A 27,581-nucleotide genomic window follows, 5' to 3' on the forward strand; every position below is an offset into this window, starting at 1 on the left:
TCAGAGAAACTTCCCGCTCCTTCTCTTCTGCTTCTCATGATTTAGCATAACAGAATCCCACCACCAAACAGCACGGCCTTCACATTTAGCGGAGTCCCACCTTGCACCAACATTGCTCCTTACAGTGACATGCTGCAGCAGTTTCCCACCACAAATGAAACTGCTGGTGTTTTCTAAACAAAGGTCGATTAGAAAAGATTCACAGACTGCAGAGACTGCTTGGCAAAACTTCTGCAGCAACAGGCCCCGCCACCTCCCCCACTACACAATCCTCCAGACCCACAAACACATTTTCCATAGAACTCCCTTTAATAAAGAAAATGCCACTCCACAGTGTCAAGGTGCAGTAACTATTGGTCCCATTTGGTTCCCCAGCATCACAAAATCATTAGCATAACTTTTGGGACCTTACACATTCCCAAATTCCTCCTCCTCTCAAAATTCCCACACGCTTTCCATGGGGATGGGACTACTGACACTATATTCATGTCTTTGTTGGAGACAGAGAGAGAGAGAGAGACAGACAAGTATTCTGGAGCTCTAAACTCCACATGTTCCTCTGGGCACCCAACTATATTCACCGGCATCTGTGGCATCAACCTGCCAATGTTCAAATGAGGGGTACTCTCTCATCTGTAGGATACACAATCCAACAAGAGATGCAGAGCGGACTCCTCATGCATCAATAAAAAGGGACGAGGTGGGTTGGTGGCAGAAGGTATCAGCAACGGAGATGGGTGATAATCAATGGACACCGTGAGGCAGTCTGCTAATTGGGTGCCAGGGTGTCAGATCTCATGAGGTAAAACATGATCTTTCAGAGACACACGAGAAAATGTTGTGAACAATACTGGTCTCTGTGCATCGGTGGAAGGGAAGGAGTTGGGGAGGGGGAGATAGGATGGGAGAGCAAAGGGAACTACTGCAACTCAAGGAGTGTGCAGGGATGGGGAAAAGCCATCTCCAGGCTCAGAGAGTGTTGTAGTAGTTTCTATTCCCAGCCCTAGGGCAGTTTCTCAGTAGCTGGTGTCCAGTGCCCCATGTCCCTTGGTGGCTAGTGCAGTGTTTGCTGACAGACCCCTAGCTAGGTGCAGGTGAACTGTCCAATCTCCATTCACCCCATTTCAGTGGGTGGCCTACGTGCTTCTGCCCCATCATGGGGCCCACAATGCGTGGTCATCAGTGGTTAGGGCATGCACCTGGGAGGTGGGAGGTCCTGGGTCCAGTCCTCCTGCTCCAATGACTCTTACATTAATTATGTACAGTGGAACAGCTTCAACAGGAGAGCCTGAGGGGGCCCTCTGCAGGCTATGCCATAGCCTAGTGGTTACAGCACTCTACTCAGAGGCTGGAGACTCCTGTTGAAATGCTTTCTCCCCTCCAGGCAGAGAAGAGAATTGAACCTGGCTCTCCCACAGGCACTTGACTAGAAGCAATAACACTGAACCACTGTTGCCATTGTGTGTGGAATGAGGCAGGTTCCAAACACCTTCTGACAAGAAGTAACTTAGACCCCTACGCCTTGTGACTCCATGAGAGGAGTTCTCCCATCTCTTCAACACCTTATATTGGCATGTCCTTAGGTAGCTGCCTGCCTAGCGTGTGCTGGTTTTTGTGAATTCTGTTCTTAGGCACCTCTCTTCCCCGAGGTGTTACATACAGAGCCCAGGCACTTAACTCGAGTTTTGTAGATCGCAGTGTGATGCCAGTTTTCTAGTTGCCAAAGTCATGCCTTCCTAAACTCAGTGCCCCAATGCCTAAGTCCATTTGTGGCTCTGGGCCCATGTTCTGGGAGTTAGATATCTATGATCAGGACAAAAGCTTGAAGCTTGGCTCTGTTCCTTGTGACTAAAAGGTCATCCAAGATTGCAAGGACTAAAATCTTTATACCATAGCATCATGTTGTGGAATTAAACTGCCTGGGAAAATGACTGAAATCAGGAAATAAACAAGTTCAAGAAGTTTCTTTTCAGAGACAAGAAGTGACTGAGGGGTAAGGATGAAAAAAGAAAACCAGGAAGCAGGGTTAAAATGCAGCAAGAAAGAGCAGGGATGTTGGGCCAGATAAGTTTTTCCTTTTCCGAATGGTTCTTATGTGCTTATTCTGAAGGTTATAATGGGCCACTCTCTTCTGGCTGACAAGCTGATGATTTTTCTTCCTTATGAAACTACACTCACATCCTCTTTTAAGCAGCTTCCTTGTGAGCAGAGAGCTTCAGTGAGGTTTTCTTTCACCACAAGCACCATTCCACTGTACTCAGCAAATATCAACAGGAAAGGACCTCAGGCAACAGCAAAAGGATGAAAGACTCCTGAGCAAACAAGCTCTTGTATATATAAATAACAGTGTGCTACTAAGGGTAAGAAACACACACTGTTCTAGAGACAGAGCAAAGATCCTGTATTTCTGCTCTTCTAAATTTCATCATCGTTATTTATGAAATACAAATTTAAAAGGGTGCGTGGCAACAATAAATGGCCTGTGTTTATAAATACACACCATATGAGTTCATCTCAGATAGGTTTGTTCTGAGGTTAAATTATGGAACCACAAAATGTTTGTCAAGCCATACTTCCTTGAAATAGTCGAATAGGTTTTTTTTAAAATGCTTCTCAATAGTTATAGCATATTTGCTTTGCAGGTTTCCCTCACAGTTCTTGCAGGGGTGAATCTATTACCCAGTGCCCAGCCCACACTGGAGAACTGAGAGCTCAGCAATATATATGAAAAGGCTGGAGTGAAGGAATGAGCCTCCAAACTCCATCCATGATGACAACTGTACAGCAACTCCACAGTGACAACTCCAGCCCAATGGCAGTGGAGTCTTCATGGACAAGAGGACGCATGAAACAGCAAATCTCCAGCCTGCTCATGTTTCCCTCCCATCTACTTATTGACATGTGGGAATCTCCACACAAACTCTGCACCTGCTTAGATTGCCCCCTCTCTGTGCAGTGCCTTGAACTGCCATTGCTTTAGTTCTGCTGGACAAGGAGCACCCACAGTTTTGGAAGAAGTGACAACATTTGCTGCCTAATGCACATCTGCCATAATATCTACCTCCATTCCTCGGTCCTATTTGTGCAAGTATCTATTGCCCACAATCAACTAGAAAACTGGCATCACGCTGCTATCCACAAAGCCTGAGTTAGTTGCCCGAGTGGTAGGTTTTGGATGAACATAAATGTCTCACAATGCTATGTACTATGATAAGACCAGCAAATTTTACTTGGAACCTAAATTCAGAGAGGCAACAAAGCCTGTACATCACAGCACATTGCATATAAATTCTGTGGCCAGCCTCCTGGGTTTGATACCGTACACAACTCTGGAAATTTTAGGGCAACTTTAGGGTATCAGAAATGGAGGTTTTGTTTTAATACACCTCATTTGAAAACGAATAGCAAAAGTAGACATCCCTTATGATATTTAGTTGACTCTGTCTCTACAGCCTCGATGTCCCACTATTTTTTATACTGACAATGAGTTACTGTATTAGAGAAGTTGTCAGGGTGCAATTTTGGCACCCATCTCAGGTATGGAAGAAAGATTGGGACACAGGGATTAATTTAGGGATGTATCTGCTGAAATGACCAGTCCTGATCAACTAATCTAGTCGACTACTCGCATTCCTCCCCTTTGTTGTCTTTGTATCAGAGGCAGCAAGTGGGGGGGGAGGGGGAGAAGAAACAGGAGCTGGCTCCCCCCAGCACTGACTTTGCAGTGCTGCCTCTCCTACCCACTTTGGTGCTTCCATCAGAGGCAGTAGCATGGGGAGGAGGAGACAGGGGAGGCTGCCACAGAGCAGCCTCTCCCGATGCTTGGCCTGGGCTCACCACAGGCAGAATTTGCTCTACATCCTGCAGAGCAGCCTCTGTCTGTGGCAGTGCTGGGGTTGGCCATGGGCAGAGGCTGTTCTGGCAACAGCCCCAGTCTGCGGGGGTCCTCATCCCCCTGTGGACAGGGGCTGCTGCTGGAGCAGCCTCTGCCCATGGCCAGGCCCAGCACCGCCACGGACAGAAACTGCTCTGCGGCAGCAGCTTCTGTCCACAGCCAGCTCAGACCACTGCAAATAGAGATTGCTTCAGGGCAGCCTTCCCTGACTCCTCCCCTCCAGCAGCCTCGGACCCTCTGCAGACGGGGACTGCTGCCAGCCTGTGCTGCTGCCTCTGACACAGAGGCAGCAGCATGGAGTGGCAGGGGCCTCTCTGGGCACAGGACCAGATTTCACTGGCTGCTGGCTTCACTCCCAGGGACTATAGAATAGTTGACTAACTGCTAAGAATTCATGCGGTTAGTCTGCTATTCAATTAACGGATAGCTAACATCTCTAACACTCCATGGAGGAAAATGTAGGGAGAGAGTTCACACTTCTAAGAGGATCCTTTACACAAAACAATCTAGAGCAGGAGGTCTGAGAAGAGAAGCTATTGAAGAGGCATACAATGCCCTGGGACTGCTAGATAATTCCCACAACGAGAGAGAAAAATTTTTAACAGTTCTGCAAGAATATGTAACCAAAACATTCCTTCAATAATAAAACCCCATTAGACGTACCTCCAACACCATTACAACGAGATGTCATTTCCCATAGGACCAAAGCCATAGAGTACACATCCGTTTGCTTGAAGGATTCAACGTTCTCCAAGTTCATCCTGGATTCCAGGACTTCAGGAGCCATGTATCTTGCAGTGCCAACCTGTAGACAGGTAGAAAAGGGATTGCTGAAACTCAGAAATTGTAGCTCTCTCTCTTTTTTTTCCCTATTCTATTACAGCTTTGCTTCCATTTCCAACCATAGCTATGTTATTTGACTTTTAGTACGGAATACAGACCAAGCTCTTTGTTGCACAGAGAATTTGGCATAATATAGACCACCAATTGCCTTGCATCCCTGTGAATTAGTGATCTAAATTGCTAAAAAAATCCCATTATGGCTTTTCATGGCAAGATTTCATGAATGACCATTCCTTTTTGCTTTTGGGGTTTTTACAGAAGTAGGCCCGACTACTTATGGATTTAAAATTTTTTCCATATGTTCAGTGTCTTTCTGTGGGTTTCTGATGTTGTAAAATATATTATGCTCAGTCTCACTGGTTGTTATAATGCTAGCTGTTCCCTTTGCATATTTTTTACACTATACTTTTTAAAACTATGCCATCCTCAGCAAATAGTCAATGTAGAATTAGGTATCTCAATCAAAAACAGAAGATGAGGCTTACACATGTCAGATAATTTTCAAAAATAATTTCTTCAACTCTAGCATAATCTGAAATGTAATGGTGTGCAGAAGGCAAAAATATTGATTATAACTTTTATCATAGCAGAGGACTTTGGAGATAATTAAGAATATCTCAAGAGTTACTTGCAAATGACAAAAATCTTCATGGACTAGATATCTAAAATCTACCCTGAGAAGCCCCACATTAAGGTAGTGATGTAAGCGACTAGTCGACTATCAGATAAGCATAAGCTTATCAGATAAGCATAAGCTTATCAGATAGTTGACTAGTCCCTCAACCAGTTGCTGCTCCCCGCACCCTTGCTGCCTCTATCAAGGCAGCAGAGGAGCAGAAGCTGGTGCTGGGGGGAGCCGGCTTAAAAGGGGGGGTATTGGAGACAGAGGTGCAGCAGGGGACCAGGTGTGAGCACCTGGTCCTAGAAGCTGTGCCTCTGCTTTTGAAATGTAGCAAGACACACCCACAGCTCTTCCTACATTTCAAAGGCAGAGGCGCAGCAGGGCACCCGACACGAGTGGGGACTGCTTCAGTGCCTGCTATACCTCTGCCTTTGAAATGTAGCACGAGCTGACTGCAGCTCTTGCTAGATTTCAAAGGCTGGGATAGCGAGCGCCCCCTCACTCCTTATCAACTGAGTAGTTGATGGAAATCCCATCCACTACTCGATTAGCTGATTAATCAAAACAGAACATCCCTAATCTGGGAGCTACCCCCGCTGTGGCTGTGCAGTTTATATGTAGTAACAGCTGGGCACACAGGCAGCCTGGCTCCTACTACATTTGAACTGCAGAGCTGCAGCAATCTTGGGCCCAGCGCTGGGTCTCGGACTGCTGCAACTCTACATTTTAAATGTTGTATGACCCAGACTGGCACTTACTACATTTAAAATGCAGAGCTGCAGCGGGGTTAGATCCTGGATCTGGGGCGAGCTGGGATGGAGCTGGGCTTGCTCAGTCCCAGCTCGCACCAGGTCCAGCTGCCCCTGACCATGGGAAGCAGCCTGGGATGCAGAGCAGCCTCTGCTCATGGCAAGCCTGAGCCTGCTGCAGGTAGAAGCTGTTTTTCAGCAGCCTCCCCAGCCCCCTTCCAACGCACGAGCAGGAGAGGGCGGGCAGCACCACAGACACAGCGATGGGGGGAAACTGGATTTTAAGCCGGCTCCCTCCAGCACTGGCTCCTGCTCCCCACCCCTTATTGCCTCTGATTCAGAAGCAGCAAGGGGGGCTGGGAGAAGCGAGTAGTTGACTCGACTACCCATGACGTGGCAGGCTGGTTAACTAGTTAAACATAGTTTAACCAGTTGGTAACATTTTAAATGGGATTTTACATCCCTATTGCAGACTGATGTACGAGGTGGTGACATGTATACATAGTACAACCTAGGGATGTGAAGGACTAATCGACTATCTCATAAGCAAATGCTTATCAGACAGTAGACAGGCTACTTGACTAGTCACTCTCCCCCCTCCCCCCACTGCCTCTATCATAAAGAGGCAGTGTGGGGGAGGGCAGGGGGGAAAAGAGGAGGGGGGGTACTTCAAAGCGGCAGCACCGCTTGAAGCCTGGGGCCAGACCTGAGCTCCTGCTGCTTTGAAATACTGCTTGCAGCCTGGGGCCATCTGGGGTATCCCCAGGCTGCACATGGCATTTCAAAATAGCAGCACCGTGTAGAGCCCAGGATCAGTCCCTAGGGTTGTTGCTACACTTCAAAGGCAGAGGCACCCTATCAACTAACGGAACAGTCGAAGCAAAATGCATCGACTATTCGATGAGTCAATTAGGTGATATCTGACATCCTTAGTACAACTAACCTTGAAAACTGCAGTGGGATTGCTCACCATTCTTTCAAACAAACACTGATTTACTGTAAGATTAGAGTGGACAAAGCAGGAAACTAGTACTGAATGGCATTATTCTGCGCAGTGTACACATAATTCGGTTGCCCTTCACTGTGTGTAGCCATTTATACCACAACTATGTGACATTCTGATCTGGCAGCATTTCATGTTCACTTGGCACTGGTGCAAATGACTACATAAGGCTGCATGGCAATGGAGAATCAGGCCCTATAACAATTGTTTCGACTAATATGCAGAGCAAATAAAACAAATCATTTCCTTACTGTTTAACATTTATCCTCCCCTCTTCTAGCCCATTGTTTGCGGTCCTTTGTCTAAATTTCAATTCTAAGCTCTTTGAGTCAAGGACTATCTTTCTCTGTGTCTGTGGAATGCATATTAAGACACACTAGAATATAAATAAAATCGATCTATTTACAATCTCTTCATGTGATCCTATATGCCAGTGATATTTGTTGAAGAATGCATAGAAAGCAAGTTGGAAAGCGGATGGGAAGGCAATCTGCTCACTAAAACTCTCCCTCCATTAGGGTGGCCTTCCCGTATGTTGACATATAATGATACCCCTTTCTTTTGTGAAAATTGCTTTGCTTTTCCATTTTTTCCTATACAGATCTTCTAAGGTGGTGCTGACATTAATACCAGAGGAAGGCTCAAAATCAAGTGTTCTCAGTAAACCACTTTTGCCTCCAAATACTGCCTGCAGAGATTAGGTGGACTGAAAATGGAATATAAATACTATAAGGAAGAAATAACCTGTTACTAAGGTCACCTGTGTTATATATAAACAATGGTTAAATGCATCTTATGCATCTGGTTAGATAAAAATTAAAACTGTTGCAGGAGCACCACACTGGCAATGACTTTATAAAGGACACAGCGCCTAGAGCTGGTCAGAAAATGGGAAATATTTTCCACAACAAGTTTAGAAATAAATAAATAAATAAATAAAAAATCCCCTAAATAGAAAATTTGGGCCAATTCTATCACAAGCCTTTTTAAATTAGACTTTCTGATAAGAAAGGTCTGAATCCATGGATGAACCACAGACTGACAATGTATCCAGAGGTGGAGTGTCCTTACATTCAAATTACTTCACCATCACTGAGATTCCCTTTCACTTGCTTACTATCCACTTTATTGCTGTGGAAGGAAGTCTTACACCAAGGAGGAGGAAGAGATAGGGTGGGTCAGCTTTATAGTATCTTATACCGTCTGTTCTTATTTCTTCTCAGGATGTGAATAAAACCAACTCAGAGTCCTTTACATGTAGGCAGAGCTGAGGTAAGTAGGTTTAAGAGACACAAAGTGCAAGGGAAAATGAGTTTAAGGGTCTCTAACTTACACCACATTGCACAACACTTCTGAATCTGGCCTTGTGGGGTAAATTCTGCCATCAATTATATCATTGTGAAGATAACACCATCAGATTCAATAGATTTACTCTGGAAAAGTGTGAGATCACTCCTACCAGCTTTGAATAATAAACCCAATCCTACAGAAGAAGAGAGGGTCAGGGCTGTTATATATTGACTTTAATGGCCTAGCCAAGAAAGAAAAGGGTCCCATATAACATAAGTCATAGTGTGAATCAGTGCCGGATCAAGCCATACTTGCGCTCTGGGCAGTGGGCGCGCGGCGCCTGGTTGACATGGTAAGGGGCGCTACGCCCCTGGGCAAGTGGCACATGCGCAGCCCCACCGTCGGGCGCCAACCTATGGGGGGCGCCTGATGGAAGTGGTAAGGGGCACCACGCACCCGGGTGCGTGGCGTATGCGCGGCCCAGCCCCCGGGCACGTGGCGCCCCTTTCCACTTCAATCAGGCACCCCCCCATAGGTTGGTGCTCTGGGCAGCTGCCCGGCTAGCCCCCCTTAATCTGGCCCTGGTGTGAATGAATACACTTCTCCTTTGCCCAAGGATACAACCTGTGGAGCATAAACTGTTGAAAGATATAATTATATGAGGGACCTACATTAGGACCTAATCTACTTGATACATGGAGTCTATTTACAATGAAAGAAAATTCATGATAATACTGGATATTTGTAGAAGCACTTCTATAACTTCACCTTCAAACACTTCTACAAACATTAAACCTCCATCAACCCATGTGAAGTAGGTAAGTCCTATTATTCATGTTACATAGTCATAAGATAACCACAGAATGATAGTGCTTGGGCAATTTTGTATTTGCCTGCATTTCAAGAAAATACCATAATCCTAAAGAGACTTCTCAAGGGTGTTTTAAAGTTAGAGCTACCAATTGATCTCTGGGACAGGTTCTGCTCTTCTTTACACTGGTGCACATCATAAGAAACTTCATAAACTTCAATGAAGTTACACCGTATAAATTCTTGAAATCTTGTGCCATGATTCCTGTTTTTGGTCCTACAATAGTTTTAAAACATACCTTCCTATTATTTGTTGCAGCAGCCCAAACAGTAACTAAGTAACCAATATGTACTTCATTGTAAGTTCTCATAAGATGATTGTGCTGTATATGCATAAGACACTTGATCATAACAAAACTGTCACGTGGCATTACTCTAATTGTGTCCAGACTCGAGCCTCTTTATTTATGAGTGTGTTATTTCTTTCCAATAGCTAACATAGCACTGGTTTTCCCTGTAGTCCCCGGAAGTGTCTCAGACTGACAAACCAATACAAACAATGTAAGTTATTCATTAACATTTTAACTCACCTGCCCACTGTTTGCCAGGTCGTCCACAGACAGAGTAGGATCAAGCCTCAGGGATAACCCAAAGTCACAGAGGCAGCAGGTTAAATCATTTTTCACTAGGATATTGGAGCTCTTTAGGTCTCTGTGCACAATGGGTGTTTTGGGTCGACCGCAAGGTGTGTGGTCACTATGCAGGTGGGCAATCCCGCGGGCCAAAGACCCACCTAGCTTCCACAGGTCCTCCCAGCTGATTATGTGCCGCGTAAGGTATTCCTGCAAGTTCCCTCTCGCATGGAAGGCAGTGATCAACCAGTATTGTTTCCCTAGCTCTGTCTTGCGTTCCTCTGCTGTCAGGAACTGAAGGATGTTCTCATGCTTGAGGTTTATATCTGAAAAAATGTCTTTCTCGGTCTTCCAGGATGCATACTCCTCATAGGGGAAGATCTTGACAGCCACGGTTTCAAACTGCTCAGATGTATTTTGCTTCAGCTTGGCCTTGTAGACTTCAGCAAATCTGCCCTTGCCCACGAGGGTGTCTAGCTCGATGGGTAGCAGTTCGGTGTTGTGGTTGATGTTGTTGGCACAGGTGGAGCTGATGTCCGAGCGGTCATCATCTATCATAATGGCACAAACATCGCTGCAGTCCTTATGTTTCCTGGGCTTTACATTCTTCTCCCATGCCTTGTTGAGCTTCCTTCTCCTATGAATACGGTAGCCATAAAAGATAATGATCACAGCAAGGGTGATCATGAGTAACGGGGCGAGACTTACTAGCATCACTTTAACAGTCTCTCCTGTCTCTTCGGTCTCTGGGGGACTTACTGGAAGGAAAAAGAAAATCCTGATTCAGATTTACATACTAGGAGACCAACGAGTAGTCCTGTGGCACCTTAGAGACTAACAAAAAATATATATAGTATCATACGCTTTTGTGGGCAAAATTTGAGGAAGTTTTTAAAGTTACAGACTAACACAGCTACCCCTTTGATACTAGGAGATAACTGATATCTCCTACTTTGAGCCCCCCTTTTTATTTTTTTAAGAAATAATAAACAAACACAGGTTCATCAAATCCCTCCCCTCCCCCTTTTCAATTTAAAGTTTCCAAATTCAAAGGTTAGATGAAATTGGAAACTTCAGAAAAAAAAAACACTAACCAGTGTCAGTTAACACAAACAATTGTTATAGTTTCTGGTGCAAGCTTCTCAAGGACTTTACCATTTTACTTGTATAGAGTACAATGCAGAACTTCCCCCCACTGTACAAATAATTAGCAAATAACATTAATTTATTATGTTGCTACTCCACGATATTTTTCTGTATTTAGGGCTCATTTTTGAGGATTCCTTTGTTCTATGAACCACCAAATTTTGGATTGAAGAAAATATAGTCATTGACAGATCTAGTTGTTTAAGAGGTCATTTTTCTTATGCATTTTGGAGCAATCCTGGCCCTGTTGAAGTAAATGGTAAAGCTCTCATAGAGATCACTGAGGCAGAATATCATCCTTTATCCTTCGGCACCGTCTGGCACACTAGAAGTTTGTTGTTAATAAATCTATCCATTTAGCAAGTGATTTTAAAATATTTATTTTATTTTTTAAACAAGGACAGGCTTGATCAGTGACTGATTTCAGCACCTTTCATTGACAGGTTGCCAGTTCAAATCCAATGGTTGGTATGTTTTTCAGCCAGGCTTTCTTTTATTCAAAATTACACATGCATGAACACCCACTTGCAGAGGCAAGCACCTGTGCACACACTTGAAAATGTCTTACATAAAAATTTACATGTTAAGAAAATACACCCACTAATCCTGTCAGGACAAAGGTATGTTGCAGGACTGAATTCTACAGCTTGCATGCACATAAGTATATATAGATGTCCAATTTTTTTTTGAATTCACACACATTCAGGTATTCGTTCCTGCAAAAGTGAGAATGTATGAATTTCTGGGCACATGGAGGCTGGGATTGAAAATGTATTTCTACATGTCATTACCATCTGCTGGCCCTATAGCAGCCTACATGGAATGTGTGTTGGGGGAGTTGGTTCATATTCCTCAGCTGATCCAGTCCACATCACAATAACTATCAGCACACAACTGGTGCTAATTGGCTAGCTTTTTAGCAATATCAGTTGAATGAAGCTACCCAAACAATTGATTTTTTTTAAAAAAAAATTAAACTGGATTTATTTTAAAGTATAGCATGTTTTTCTTTTTGAAACATAAAACCCATTAAAAATGCAAGTAATACAATGTATTACAAAATATGTTAAGGCCTTATAATTTAGTTTGCAAATGTGAAACATGTTTTGAATACAGAAGTTTATGTCTGAAACACTTAAAGTTGTGTTTATTAGTAATAAATTTTATGTGCTGTTGTGTGCGCTTGTTTAAATTCTAGTTACCATCCTCATGCAGCTTGCCACAAATCAAGAGGAAAAAAGTTAATTATCTAGTAAATAAGCAATGCATTATTTGCTATTTTCTAACATACTAAGTGTACAATGAAAATCTGAAAATATTAAGCTATATAATTGTTTAAATAAATGTAGATAGTTACAATGTACCCTCCGAGGGAGCAAAAAGATATGCCAAATCTAGTGGAAAGGCTCAATTTAGTTAAATCAATGTATTTTAATGGTTATCAACAAGTGAGAATGCATTTTTATTTAGAAAAAGGATGAAGTACAAATGGGAAACTTGATTAAAATTGCTGATTTAAATTAAGGCTTTATACTTGGTGATGTAAATAGTCTTGATTTAAGTCAATCCACCTTGTCCTCTGTCTCCTAGAAGCAAGCCCTGTGGTTGGAAGGGATGTTGCAGAAGCAAGCAGAATCAGTATATTCTGTTCTGAATACACTGAGAACCATATCAGTCTCACACCTTTCACTAGCATGCAAAGGACTTTCTAAAAGACTTCAGGGAAGGAAGGGAGCCTTCGTTTTACTGGATGTTTATGCCTGGTTTGGTGCACAGAAATGTCTTCTCTTACCCCATTTCTTTCTTTGGTAGTACCCATATGAACGACGTTATTACACATATTGATTATAAGACGCCCTGGAAATCCAATATGAGTGGATAAAGACAACTGAACTAGTAACAGTTGCAAGAATGGCTTGTGTTTCCAGTACAATTACTTCAAGTTTTGTACACAATGGTAAATAAATTGGTATGAAAAAAAATCAGCATAGACTCTGAAAAAAAGATGCCACTAAGGCTACGTCTAGACTGCAAGCCTCTTTCGGAAGAAGCTTTTCCAGAAGAAATCTTCTGGAAAAAACTTTTTTTGAAAGCATGTCTACACCAGCAAAAGCACAACGAAAAAGTGATCTGCTTTTTTGAAAGATAGCATCCAATCAATGTAGACACTATCTCACATTTCAGTTCTGATTACTGTGGACAGAGTGGCCACGAGGGCACCTGTGCATTTTCCTGGAGGCTTCTTCTTTTGAAAAAACACTCATTTGCACCCACACATGACTTTTTCCAAAAAGCTTTTTCAGAAGAAGGCATACCGCTGTTGGGAAAATCCCTCTGTTCTTTCAACTTTCTGTCAAAAGAACGCAATAGCAGTGTGGACGTAAATGTAGTTTTTCCAGAAAAAACTCTGCAGTGTAGACATACCCTTCATTCCTCTCTCTCTCGGAATGCAAATGCAGATACCCGAAATTGCAAATGAAGTGGGGATTTAAATATCCCGCATTTCATTTGCATAATCGTGTTATTGCGTAACAACCCCGTTTTTCTCTCGAAATAGCGCTATTTCAAGATTACCTTAAGGGAAGGGTTTAATTTCGAGGGAAGGGTTTTATCTCGAAATAACACTATTTCGCAATAGTGCCAGAATGCAATTAAGCAAATGAAGTGCGGGATATTTAAATCCCCGCTTCATTTGCAATTTCGGGTGTCTGCATTTGCATTCCTCTCTCAAGAGAGGAATGAAGAGTAAAACATACCCTAATTGTGCAAGATCTAGCTTCTTTTTCTCCACTCTCTTCCCACTGTGTTATTGAAAGACCTCTCAAAATGACATGCACCAAATGCAAAAAAGGTGAGGGTTAGAATGAGCAGCACATGGAACCCCAAGTTTTGACCAAAATTCCATTTTTTATCATGGATATATATATTTAGTATTCAGTTTTTCACAAGGCAGCAAGTGACAGGAATAAGAGAAGATTTTTAAGAAGAAAAGTACATTTTCCTGTATTGGGAAGATCTGAATATTAGGTGTAAACTGAGTAACTCAATCCTGTATTATCTGATGGGGTCTCAAGAGACAGCTTATTTCTATGTTACGTTGACATTATCAGCTATCAAAAGTCACTAATGCTTTAGTACAGCTTGCACATTTATTAAAAGACAAGAATTTCCTTTTGCTTTTGCAATGGGTTCTTTTAGCTCATGAACAGATCCAAGAAATGTTAAAAAAACCCACCCTAGTACAGTAAATAATTTTATTGTCCCTAAGAAATTAATTTCCACAACAGAAAGTATTGTCAGAGTGTGCCTATGCTGATAAGTTCATTAAAGACTGGCTCTTGTACATTGTGTTCTTCTGCTTCTCAACATGCTGGAGAGAAACTGGAATGTCTTATGGCACTTATTGAAGACGTACAATTGGACACCGACACCCTTAGATAGTAAACAGAAGTTTCATATTGCCGATTCCTTTCTGCATTGTATGCTTTAAGGAAACCTACCCTTAGGAATCACCTAGTAGGGATAACTGAATCATTAGAATTACTTATTCCTTGGCTTTGTACACAAAGAGACCATGACTCTACAAATATTTCGTTATTTGTAATTATCAAATAGTTTTGATGAACAGATTTAGATTGCCTCTCCCCCAACTTTTGAGAGTGAGTATTTATTATTTGGACTATTCTATATGAGCCATGAGATGTGCCACCTAAGTAATATGCAATGTTTTCCATAGAGTCAAAGATATGGAGGCCAGGGACATTTTAGGAGACTTTAATCCTTTCCTGTCCTCTTTTGAACAAGAATAAGGATTATGCCAGGCTATAGATGTAGAACTTTGATGTTAACATATGAGTTCCACCCTGGTGAGAGAGTCAAATCAGATTTATTGGCTGTTTATAGTGCCACATTTCTCACCATATCCATGAAAGTAACTGTGTACACACACAGTTCTAGCTATGATGGCTGTTGCTTGATTTCTTCCCTGGCTCATCTAACTTCCTGAGCATCAAAGGCTACTGACCTAAAGGGCATGTGTCACTACCCATCACCATATCTCAATATTGCCATCTATAGAAATTAGCCTTGCAATGAAGAAGTCTTTAACAGATGTCACAGATATTTTGGCTCTCCTCCATCTGGGGGTTCTGGAAAGCCCTATTTGTAGAGTCCTGTGTGGCTACAGAATTGGTATTGGTGTCTGCACTAATGATCTACATATCTATACCTATGGATATAAAGCAGATCTCTGCAAATTTGCAGAGTTCTAGGAAATAAAAAAAAATATCCGCGTCTATATCCACAAAAATGAACTGTGGATATCCACATCCATGGATGTAGATAGAAAGCAGATATCCGCAGATTTGCAGGACTCTGTTTTCAGTGTTTTTATGGGTACATACATATATGGTGGCTACCTATTATTTCCAACATGCATGCAGGTATTTGAAAAGTCCATTTGCTTATAAACAATTGTGTGAATCTCAAAACCCTTACATAATCCCACAAATGAAAGTCCCTCTCCACCCTATGAACATTAGTTTAACATAACCCAGTCACACACATTTGCGGAAGAGTGCAAGGACGGTTAGATAAAATAGCCATTCAGATTTCACAAACGTGCTCTCAATTTCCCCCAGCTGAATAATTTCCCCTAGCCCTATGCTTCGATGTGATCCGTATTTCTCAAGCATCAAACAGTCAAAAATGCTGGTTTAAAAGGAAGCTTCCTGTGTGTGGTTTAAGCTAAGCATAAGCCATCATCACAGCTCTTACCACTGCCTTTACCTTCAGGTTGTTGCAAACATTCTGGTGCCAGAGAAAATGGAGAAACAGCAGCAGCCTGTCTTAAGAGTCAAGAATCTTCAAAAACTCCAATTTGTCTGATGGGGCAAATTTTATGGTTTTTACAGTGCAGCATCAGCACTTAACTACGGAGGCACAAAGTAATACTGTGACCTTAGGATCTCTGTTTTATGTACACAAGAGGAGAGAGACACAGGTAATGGGGACAGCACTGGCTCAATGCTGATAGCTAGTCCTGATATTTATTAAGCTGATTCATCACCTATTTTCTGATGATGGTGCCAATCCATGCCAGGGGAAAAGGGAATACTTTGGACTGTCACACCTCAAGAACGATCAATCTAAGGCCCACTGGCTACTAGTGGAAAATGGAACTTGCCCTACTATCAAAGGGATCTCAAAAGGCATGTCTTCCAAAAAGAGGCCATTTACAAAATATGGTCCTTGGTCCTCCTGCAGCTGTCTTGCACTGCTCCAGCAACACAAAGTAGCATTAATCCTTTTAAACAGGTCCCTTTAGGACTCCATCTACACCTTTAGGTGGTCTGAAGCTATTGCAGTGGCTCCTATCATATTCTCCCACTCTGATGTTCCTGGCCATCTGTTGATAGGCGGCATCTATTCACATATTTAAGGCCAGAAGGAGCCTGACCTCCACTATGACACAGGCCATAGGATTTCACACAGTAATTTCTACAACTGAGAAAATTATTATTCACTGCTACTTCTGTAAAAGCCGTTATAATCTACGGGTGAGATACAGCATATCCTATAGTCTAGGGCAGGGCTACTCAACATGTGGCACGCGGCCCATTTCTTTGCAACCTGTGGGTGGGAGCCAAAACAAAAAAGAAAATGTATTATATTTAGTCAATATATAAAATATAAAGTCAATATAACAGTCTTCTATTGATGTGAGTTAAATTCCTGGACTGTCATTGCTCATTAAAAGTGCTGTCATATGGGTGAAAATCGGGTAAATATTGAATTTTTTTATATCAGCAGAACTAACTTAAATGAGGCCTGCGTGTTATGTAGTCTTGCCTTAATTTTTGTATTCATGCCGGTCAGTGTAAAAGAAACTATTTGCATATATATTTGCATGTATATGCAACCACACATAAGCTGCGGCCCTTGGTATGTGCTGAGAGTATCATTGTGGCTCCCGGGGCTTCCAAATTTGAGTAGCCCTGCTCTAGGGAAAGGAGAAGTTATTAGGGCAATCCTATGCTTGATAATCATAGATATTGAAATGATCCTTTAGGGGGCTCTGGCAGCCAGCATAAATTAGCCTGGCTAACTAGCAATCAGACAGTCCCCAGAATTGGAAGGAGGGACAAAATGATTACTTAAATTCATCTTTACAATTTACCCCACAACCTGCCAAGCATTGCACCTTTGAATCTGGGCCTTTATTAGGCTTGTCTAAGTGTGAGGGAACTCTCTGTCTTAACCTTTTAGTTGTTGCCATCTTAAATAATTTCTGTCCAAAATTTCATTATATAACCAATATATTATAGAATCATAGAAATGTAGAACTGGAAGGGACCTCAAGTCGTCATCTAATTCTGTTCCCTGTACTCATGGCATGACTAAGTATCATCTACAGTAGGCCACCTCTGACAGGTGTTTGTCTAACCAGCTCTTAATCGCTCATGAAAAAGATTCTACAACCTCCCTAGGTAATTTATTCTAGTGCTTAACCACTCTGACAGTTAGGATGTTATTTCCTAATGTCTAGCCTAAACTGTCCTTGCTACAATTTAAGCCCATGGCTTCTTGAACCCAGATGTTAAGGAGAATACATTTTCCTCCCTTCCCCTTGTAACAACCTTTTCTGTACTAGAAAACCATTATAGCACCTCTCTATCTTCTCTTCTCCAGATTAAGCAAACCCAGTGTTTTCAATCTTCCTTCATAGGTCATGTTTTCTAGACCTTTAATCATTTTTGTTACTCCTCTCTGGACCTTTTTTAATTTGTCCACATCTTTCCTGAAATGTGCAGCCCAGAAATGGACATCAGCCTAATCAGCATGGAGGTACAGTGGGAAAATTACTTCTCCTGTCTTCCTAACAACACTCCTGTTAATACATCCCAGAATGATTTTTACTTAGGTTTTTTTTGCAACAGTGTTACACTGCTGACTCCTATTTTGCTTGTGATCTGCCAGGTCCCCCAGATCCCCTTCTGCAGTACTCCTTAGACAGTCATTTCCCATTTTTTGTGTGCACAACTGATTGTTCCTTCCTTAATGGAGTACTCTGCATTTGTCCTTAGTGAATTTCATCCTATTTACTTCAGACCATTTGTCTAGATAATTTTGAATTTTAATCCTATACTCCAAAGCATTTGCAACTCCTTCCAGCTTATTTTCCATAAACTTTATCTCTATGCCATTATCTAAATCTTTGATAAAGATATTTAATAGCCCCAGACGTGATTCCTATGGGACTCAACTCGATAGGTTCTTCCTGTTTGCCTGTGAACCATGGATAACTACTCCCTCAGAACAGTTTTCTAGGCATTCATGCACCCACTCCATAGTAGTTCCCTCTAGCTAGCCTATATTTCCCCAGTTTGTTTAGGAGAAGGTCATTCAAACAGTATTGAAAGTCTTACTACTTAAAGATAGATCACACCTACTGCTCCCCCCTAATCCATCCACAAGGCTTGTTACCCACTCAGCAAAAACTATTAGGTTAGTTTGACATGATTTGTTCTTGATACATCCAAATTCACTGTTACTTATCACCATAATCTCTTCTAGGAATTTGCAAATTGACTGCTTAATTGTTTGTTCCATTATCCTCTGGGTACTGACTTATTATCTATTGTAAGCAGAATTTCCATTTTTAAAATGAGTTCAAAGTATTCTATTTGGTGGTTACAAGGCTTAAGAAATTCAACAGATAAGAACAAATTGTATGTATGTTGGTTTTCGTATTCCTTTATGCCACACATTAAAAAAAGGAATAGAAAATAAGACAGAAAATATCGTATTGTCTCTATATAAAACCATGCTACTCCCACATCTTGAATACTGCGTACAGATGTGGTCTCAGCTCAAAAAAGATATATTGGCATTGGAAAAGGTTCAGAAAAGGGTAACAAAAATGATCAAGGATTTGGAACGGGTCCTATCTGAGGAAACATTAAAAAGACTTGGACTTTTCAGCTTAGAAAAGAGGAGACTAAGGGGGGGATATGATAGAGATCTATAAAATCATGATTGGTGTGTAAAAAGTGAATAAAGAAAAGTTATTTACTAATTCCCACAATATAAGTACTAGGGGTCACCAAATGCAATTAATAGGCAGCAGGTTTAAAACAAACAAAAGGAAGTTTTTCTTCATTCAGCACACAGCCAACCTCTGGAACTCCTTGCTAGAGGATGTGGTGAAGGCTAGGATTTTAACAGGGTTCAAAAAAAGAGCTAAATTCATGGAGATTAGGTCCATCAATGGCTATTAGCTAGAATGGGTAGGAATGGTGGCCCTAGCCTCTGTCTGGAAATGGGTGACAGGAAAGGGATCACGTGAGGATTACCTTTTGTGTTCCCTCCCTCTGGGGCATCTGGTATTAGTCACTCTCAGCAGACAGGATACTGGACTAGATGGACTGTTGGTCTGGCCCAGTATGGCCATTCTTACGCTCTTGCAGTAAAGTGTCATTCTTATGTACTCTAATATAGCAAACAATCTTTTAGAAAAATCTTACCCTAATCTTGCTGCCCGTTTATCCCTTCCATTTCCAACTCTTGCTCTCATTATGTGCACACGCATCTCCCTCTGGCATCAATGTTCACAATAGAGTTTCTTACACTGTTATGAAAAATAATACTCTCCCACTTACATAGTTTGTCCTGGATTTGTTATGAATGCTTCAGTTTCGCAGTGTCTGCTGCTGTTTGCTGGTGATTTTATTGAACACATCAATCTGTTGCTTCAATATGTTCTAGCAGATGCCACACAAAAAACATGTTTTTTATTCTAAGTCCTAGTTTTACCCTGCCAAACTTTATCAAAATATTGGTATTACCAGGGTTACAGTTTGTTTCTGTCTGTAATTATTAAAATCTCTTCCATGACAACCTGATAAAAGGTTGGCCACGTTTTTACACTATTCAGCTTTTAAGTGATGCATATTGTAACAAAGATGCACCCGTCATACCTTCCTATTCTGATTTTACAGAAGTCAATAACAGAGCTCTGTCTGGTTCTTCTTCTAGAGAGTAAATAATGGTTTTAATAAAATAGAACTCCTCTTTACTTCTGTTGCTTCTTTCCATTCCAGTTTCCTTCCTACCCCTCTAAGTGATTCAGACATTCAGGATTATGGAGCCTTTTCTTTGATTACATACAGCTGCAGGCCTTGGTTAGATCACTGTTGCTATAAGTGCCTCAGAGAAAACATTGAGAACAATGCCAATCCATGGGTGGTGAGAGGTTCTATGCAACGTTATGCACTGTAGTTGACCTCTTTTTTTGATAGAGCTTGAACACAGTTACTTTCTGAGTGAGCTAACTGAATGGGAAAATAGATTCACAAAGTTCCTTTTGGGAGGGGAAGTTCAATGCAACTATAATTATGTCCATTTGGTTCTTTGTACATAATCAATTGTTTAAATGTTTGTGGAGTGGCTACTATTTCTTCAAATGTAGATATTCATGTATTGCATATGCATACTTGTGTGATCACTTGGTACACAAAAAATATGCTGGTGGAACTGGCTAATTCTAAATCTGGGGTCTGCTTACAAAGCCAGATATAATCACTGGGGAGACTTGCGAAGGGAAGAAGGCAGCACTTTAGAGATCAGACAGAGATACCAGACAGAAAACGTTAGAACATTTTCAGTCCTTTCATGTGCTCTCTGCACAAGACAGAACAGCTTTCTGTTGATATGGTTTAGATTACCCAATCAGCAAACAAACATTCCGTCACCTAGGTGATCAATTGTACACAATGAGTAATCACAGCACTTAATACACCAATAACCCATAGGTTGTAATTTGCCCAAATGATACAAACATCTATGATCAATGAACAATTCTGAGGAAATTATAAATGTGTATCTAAGTTGCAAAAGAAAAAAGAAAGTTACATTAATCTAAAAAAATTGTTCTTTGCAAATAGTTCACTCAGCTCTGATACTGAAGTTTCAAACTCTATTTCAAAGCATCAGTTCTGATGAGTCAGTCGAAAATGAACAAAAGCTAAGTACTTCTATGGCGAGCACTAACGACTTCTTCCATGTTATGATGACACACGTGTGGAATGCCCCAAATAATGATCTAATCTTTTGGCATACAATGGAAAAAATTCTGGCTGTTCATGGTCAAGGTACAATATTCAGTACTCCCACTGAAACCTGAACTCTGTGAGATGGTGAACCTCACAAATGTTCAGACATGGAAGGTGATGTTTTTAGACTGAGAAATGATCCAACTGTAAAACCTAAATTAAATATGCATAAGAACATAACATAAGAACAGCCGTACTGGGTCAGACCAAAGGTCCTTCTAGCCCAGTATCCTGTCTACTGACAGTGGCCAGCACCAGGTGCCCCAGAGAGGGTGGACCAAAGACAACGATCAAGCGATTTGTCTCCTGCCATCTCTCTCCAGCCTCTGAAAAACAGAGGCCAAGGACACCATTTTATCCCCTGGCTAATAGCCTTTTATGGACCTAACCTCCATGAAATTATCTAGCTTCTCTTTAAACTCTATTATAGTCCTAGCCTTCACAGCCTCCTCTGGCAAGGAGTTCCACAGGTTGACTACACGCTGTGTGAAGAAGAACTTTCTTTTATTCGTTTTAAACCTGCTACCCATTAATTTCATTTGGTGTCCTCTAGTTCTTCTATTTAGGGAACTCATAAATAACTTTTCTTTATCGGCCCTCTCCACACCACTCATGATTTTATATACCTCTATCATATCCCCCCTCAGTCTCCTCTTTTCTAAACTGAAAAGTCCCAGTTGCTTTAACTTCTCCTCATATGGGACCCGCTCCAAACCCCTAATCATTTTAGTTGCCCTTTTCTGAACCCTTTCCAAGGCCAAAATATCTTTTTTGAGGTGAGGAGACCACATCTGTACACAGTATTCAAGATGTGGGCGTACTATAGTTTTATACAGGGGCGGTAAGATATTCTGGGTCTTATTTTCTATCCCTTTCCTAATAATTCCTAGCAACCTATTTGCCTTTTTGACCACTGCTGCACACTGCGTGGAAGTTTTCAGAGAACTGTCCACGATAACTCCAAGATCCCTTTCCTGATTTATCGTAGCCAAATTAGCCCCCATCATACTGTACATATAGTTGGGGTTATTTTTCCCAATGTGCATTACTTTACACTTATCCACATTAAATTTCATTTGCCATTTTGATGCCCAATCACTGAGTTTGGTGAGATCTTCTTGGAGTCCCTCACAGTCTGCTTCTATCTTGACTATCCTAAACAGTTTGGTATCATCCGCAAACTTTACTACCTCACTGCTTACCCCTTTCTCCAGATCATTTATGAATAAGTTGAAAAGGATTGGTCCCAGGACTGACCCTTGGGGTACACCACTGGTTACCCCTCTCAAATCTGAAAATTTACCATTTATTCCTACCCTTTGTTTCCTGTCTTTTAACCAGTTCGCAATCCAAGAAAGGACCTTCCTCTTATCCCATGGCCATGTAATTTACACAAGAGCCTTTGGTGAGGGACCTTGTCAAAGGCTTTCTGAAAATACAAGTATACTATATCTACTGGATCCCCCTTATCCGCATGCTTGTTAACCCCTTCAAAGAACTCTAACAGATTGGTAAGACAGGATTTCCCTTTACAGAAACCATGTTGCCTTTTGTCCAACAAATTATGTTCTTCTACATGCTTCACAATTTTATTCTTTACTATTGTTTCGACCAATTTGCCCGGTACTGAAGTTAGACTTACCGGTCTGTAATTGCCAGGATCGCCTCTAGAGCCCTTTTTAAATATTGGTGTCACGTTGGCTACCTTCCAGTCATTAGGTACGGAAGCCGATTTAAAGGATAGGTTACAAACCACAGATAATAGCTCAGCAATTTCCCATTTGAGTTCTTTTAGAACCCTTGGATGAATGCCATCCGGTCCTGGAGATTTGTTAACATTAAGTTTTTCTATTTGTTCCAAAACCTCCTCTAATGACACTTCAATCCAGGACAGTTCCTCAGATTCATCACCCACAAAGGACGGTGCAGATTCGGGAATCTCCCCAACGTCCTCAGCCGTAAAGACTGAAGCAAAGAAATCATTTAGTTTCTCCGCAATGGCTTTATCGTCCTTGATTGCTCCTTTTATAGCTCGATCATCTAGGGGACCCACAGGTTTTTTAGCAGGCTTCCTGCTTCTAATGTACTTAAACATTTTGTTATTTCTTTTTGAGTTTTTGGCTAGCTGTTCCTCAAAATCTTTTTTTGCTTTTCTTATTACATTTTTACACTTGATTTGACAGCGTTTATGTTCCTTTCTATTTATCTCACTAGGATTGGACTTCCAATTCTTAAAAGATACCTTTTTGCCCCTCATTGCTTCTTCTACATGGCGGTTAAGCCACGGTGACACTGTTTTAGGTCTCTTGCTATGTTTTTTAATTTGGGGTATACATTTAAGTTGGGCCTCTATTATGGTGTCTTTAAAAAGTTTCCATGCAGCTTTCAGGGATTTGGCTCTAGTCACTGTGCCTTTTAATTTCTGTTTAACTAACCTCCTCATTTTTGTGTAATTCCCCTTTTTGAAATTAAATGCCAGGGTGCTGGACTGCTGAGGTGTTCTTCCCACCACAGGAATGTTGAATGTTATTATATTATGGTCACTATTCCCAAACGGTCCTGTAACGGTTATTTCCTGGACCTGATCCTGCACTCCACTCAGGACTAAATCGAGAATTGCCTCTCCCCTTGTGGGTTCCTGCACCAGCTGCTCCAAGAAGCAGTCATTTAAGCCATTGAGAAATTTTATCTCTGCTTCTCTTCCTGAGGTGACATGTATCCAGTCAATATGGGGGTAATTAAAATCCCCCATTATTATAGAGTTCTCTATTTTGGTAACCTCTCTAATCTCCCTCAGCATTTCAATGTCAGTATCGCTGTCCTGGTCAGGTGGTCGGTAATATATCCCTACTGCTAATTTCTTATTATTGGAGCATGGAATTACTATCCATAGTGATTCTATGGAACGTGTTGATTCATTTAATATTTTTATTTCATTTGATTCTACATTATCTTTCACATACAGTGCCACTCCGGCACCCACCTGGCCTGCTCTATCCTTTCTATATATTTTATATCCCGGTATGATTGTGTCCCACAGATTTTCCTCATTCCACCAGGTTTCAGTGATGCCTATTATGTCAATCTCCTCATTTAATATGAGGTACTCCAGTTCATCCATCTTATTCGTCAGACTCCTAGCATTTGTGCAGAAGCACTTTAAAAATTTGCCACTGCTTATTTGTCTGCCCTTCCCTGATGCATTGGATTCCTTAGAATGCGGTTGTTTGTCTGCTCTGGCCCATGGTTTGTCCTCTCCCCTCCTCTCTTTCTGACTACAGCATTAGAGAATCTGTATCAATGGATTCTCCTCTAAGAGAAGTCTCCCTCCGATTTACGTGCATCTCCGCACCAATCGGCTTTCCCCCATCTCTTAGTTTAAAAACTGTTCTACGGGCTTTTTAATGTTTAGTGCCAGCAGTCTGGTTCCACCCTGGTTTAGGTGGAGCCCATCCTTCCTGTATAGGCTCCCCCTCTCCCAGAAGTGTCCCCAGTTCCTAATAAATCTCAACCCCTCTTCTCTACACCATCGTCTCATCCACGCATTGAGACTCTGAAGCTCTGCCTGCCTACCTGGCCCTGCGCGTGGAACTGGAAGCATTTCCGAGAATGCCACCATAGAGGTCCTGGATTTCAGTCTCTTTCCTAGCAGCCTAAATTTAGCCTCCAGGACATCTCTCCTACCCTTCCCTATGTCATTGGTACCAACATGTACCAATGCAGATGAAACTGAGCTGTTGATATGATACAAATTAGTGAACGGTTACCAAACCTCTGCCTTTTTACTCTAGTTCAAATCCAAAGGCATCCAAACTAATGAGGCTGCTAGCCAGGACAGTGGAGATGGTCCTCCCTATGGACTGCATCCCAATGTCCCACATCCTTTAGAAGGGAGAGAAACCAGCAACCCTCTGCAGCACCTGCACAGGGAGGAGAAGGTAGGCGTGAGGCTGGAGGGACTAGTGCACAATGCAGATTATGCTCCACTCTGGGTAACTAATGAGGAATCTGTGCGAAAGGTAAGGGTCAAGGATCTTTTAAGACTGAACTTCAGCCAGCCATTCTATCTTAGGGCTCTGGCATATCTTCTTCTGCAGTGAGGTAAAATGGTCCCACTAGTAAACTGCTGGAGCACGGCACAGTAAAGGAGGAGTAGGGAAAATGGAGAAATGAAACTGGCAAAATAATAAAAGAAACCTGAATTTGTCCAAATTGTTAGCAGTAATTTCATTGCTTCAGAATGAATGAAATTGTGGGAGGGAAAGCAGAGACATTTTCATGAATTAATTGTGGAATGAATATACGAAGCTAGATCTTGCCAGGGTAAAACCCTGGCATGCGACTTTCCTCCCATTGAATTCAATCAAAAAACTCCCATTCTCTTCCATGACAATACCACTGAACATTTTCTTTGCCAACTCTTTTGGGGTGAGTTTTTTTCCACTGTTTTTGCTCTTATAATTGTGCCTCATAACACTGAAATTAGATATTTAAATAAATAATAATTAAAACTGCCTGGCAATGAGTTTTGCTTTTAGGAGCAATTTTCCACCACAAACCCCCTGGTTCAAAATTCCAGTCAGCGTGGGTTGTTTGCCAGTCAGCCACAATTTTGTTTGGCCTCCCCCCCCAAAAAAAAAAATACCAAGCAGAATAAATGGAACTGTTGCACAGCAGTTAACTTGTTCCTTTGATCTTTTTTCTGCCCTAAGCTATGGGATATTGTTTTATATAATCATGCACATAAAAATGTTATACTTCAGATTAATTCCTCAAAAATTAATTGAAATGGCAATGATCAGAACGAGTAATGGCCAAACGCACCCAAAGCAGCAGAATTACATCAATGTAGTTAGATACATATCTGCTTTCTGTGATTCTACAACTTGGCAATTTAAAATTAAAATCTGTGAAAGGAACAGGCATTTGATTTGGTTTTACTCATTTCAAATATTGGCAAAACCATGACTGAGTGAGTCATAATACCTACTGCTACCCATTTTTTTATTTTCGTGTCTCAATATGGAGCATTATTCAGAGGCTGAGAGGCTAGCCATTCCCCATAAGAAACTGATAAAGGACAACAGTTCCATAAACTGTCTTAAGACAGAGTTGCTTAGCTATGATTCGTTGCAGCTTAGTAACTAACCTCTTTAGGGAAATTAAAACCTATTGCTACATCCACAGTTTTGTGTCTTCTACCTGAGATTTTTCATAGCAAAGGAATTAAATCTGGTTTCCTTTTAAAATCTTGCATATGAACCTTGCATATGTACCACAAAGGAAGAGGAGGTTGGGAGCTGATCACTTAAAGCAGGAGGCAACACAGCACAGAAACTGATTATCAATTGTAAGATTATAATTTTATTATTTAAATTATACTGCTGTTAACAGATGAAGAGAGTGCTCTGTGAGACTGAGGCAAAGTCCACTGAGGTCAATTCAATCAGCTTTGGATCAGGCCATAGAAAAAGTGACCCTGTTTCTCATTCTCTCACCAAAATAGAGAGATGCAAGGGAATAGCAAAATACACACTCCACTGTATAAGAAAAAAGAATTTAAAAAGAATTTAGAAGAACTGAGCAATGTACAGAATGGAGCTGGATGACAGTCATTCCAAAGGCAAAATTATTATAGGTTATCATCTAGTTGCCTGGCGGAGCTGTGGACCAGCTGGCTGTGATGTTCTACTCAAAGTTAAACACAGACAGGAAACCACATGTCTGATGCTGTAAAAACCATTTGTCTTCCTTCCATGGCTAACCAGGCAAGCAATCAAGTTGGGCTGTTTTCATTTACACAAAACACTGACCCACAAGAATAGAAAAGGAATGACAAAGCCTAATTTTTTCCTCTCCTTATAGTTGTTTATGTTTGTGGAAATGTTACCTACTTAACTGTTGTATTATTATATTTTTCAACTAATCTCCTCACAGAATAAGGGCAATCACTGCATATAGCTTTCACAGCAATATATTTACAATGGGACCCTGCCCACAGGGAAAGTTCTGAATCTACTTTACTTCTAAGAGGGAAAGAAATTAAAGTAATGGGGCCAGATTCTCATTTGCACTAAGACCCTTTTACACCATCTGGCAATTGAAAGGGCTGTAGTGTAGTGAGAATAAGGCATTTAATGTTGGATTTATGGAATGGTTATCATTATAACCATTAACAGAGAAGATATGTTTGATACCCAAATTGCATTCAATTATATAACCCCAGGAGAAATAGTTTTTAAATGTATAACAAGTTAGCCAAAATCCATAGGCGTGTGGTTAGCAGTGTATTGAAACCCTAGACAACTGATAGATGGTAAGACAGTTATTACTTTTTCACCAGGAACACATTCACTTCTAAGCTAAATAAATTCAAGACACCAATTAGTGTTGGGATGTGATTCTGCATTCTCTGTTCAAAGGAGTGGTACCATTTACTTCAGTTATTATATTATGATATTCAGTTACTGTATTACTTC

The 27,581-nt window shown here is 41.3% G+C and overlaps 1 protein-coding gene across 2 annotated transcripts in view; it reads right to left on the reverse strand.

Annotated features, from left to right (window-relative positions):
- TGFBR2 (transforming growth factor beta receptor 2) overlaps positions 1–27,581 on the reverse strand; it is a 72,123-nt gene that overhangs the window by 9,112 nt on the left and 35,430 nt on the right. For both annotated transcript variants that reach the window (XM_075921978.1, XM_075921979.1), the window contains 2 exons: positions 9,803–10,602; positions 4,559–4,700 (listed from right to left, as the gene is read on the reverse strand). In XM_075921978.1, the coding sequence (XP_075778093.1) occupies positions 4,559–4,700; positions 9,803–10,602 (942 nt within the window). The remainder of the gene's footprint in view (positions 1–4,558; positions 4,701–9,802; positions 10,603–27,581) is intronic.

The sequence above is a fragment of the Pelodiscus sinensis genome, chromosome 2 (assembly GCF_049634645.1).
Source record: "Pelodiscus sinensis isolate JC-2024 chromosome 2, ASM4963464v1, whole genome shotgun sequence".
Taxonomy (NCBI): Eukaryota; Metazoa; Chordata; order Testudines; family Trionychidae; genus Pelodiscus; species Pelodiscus sinensis.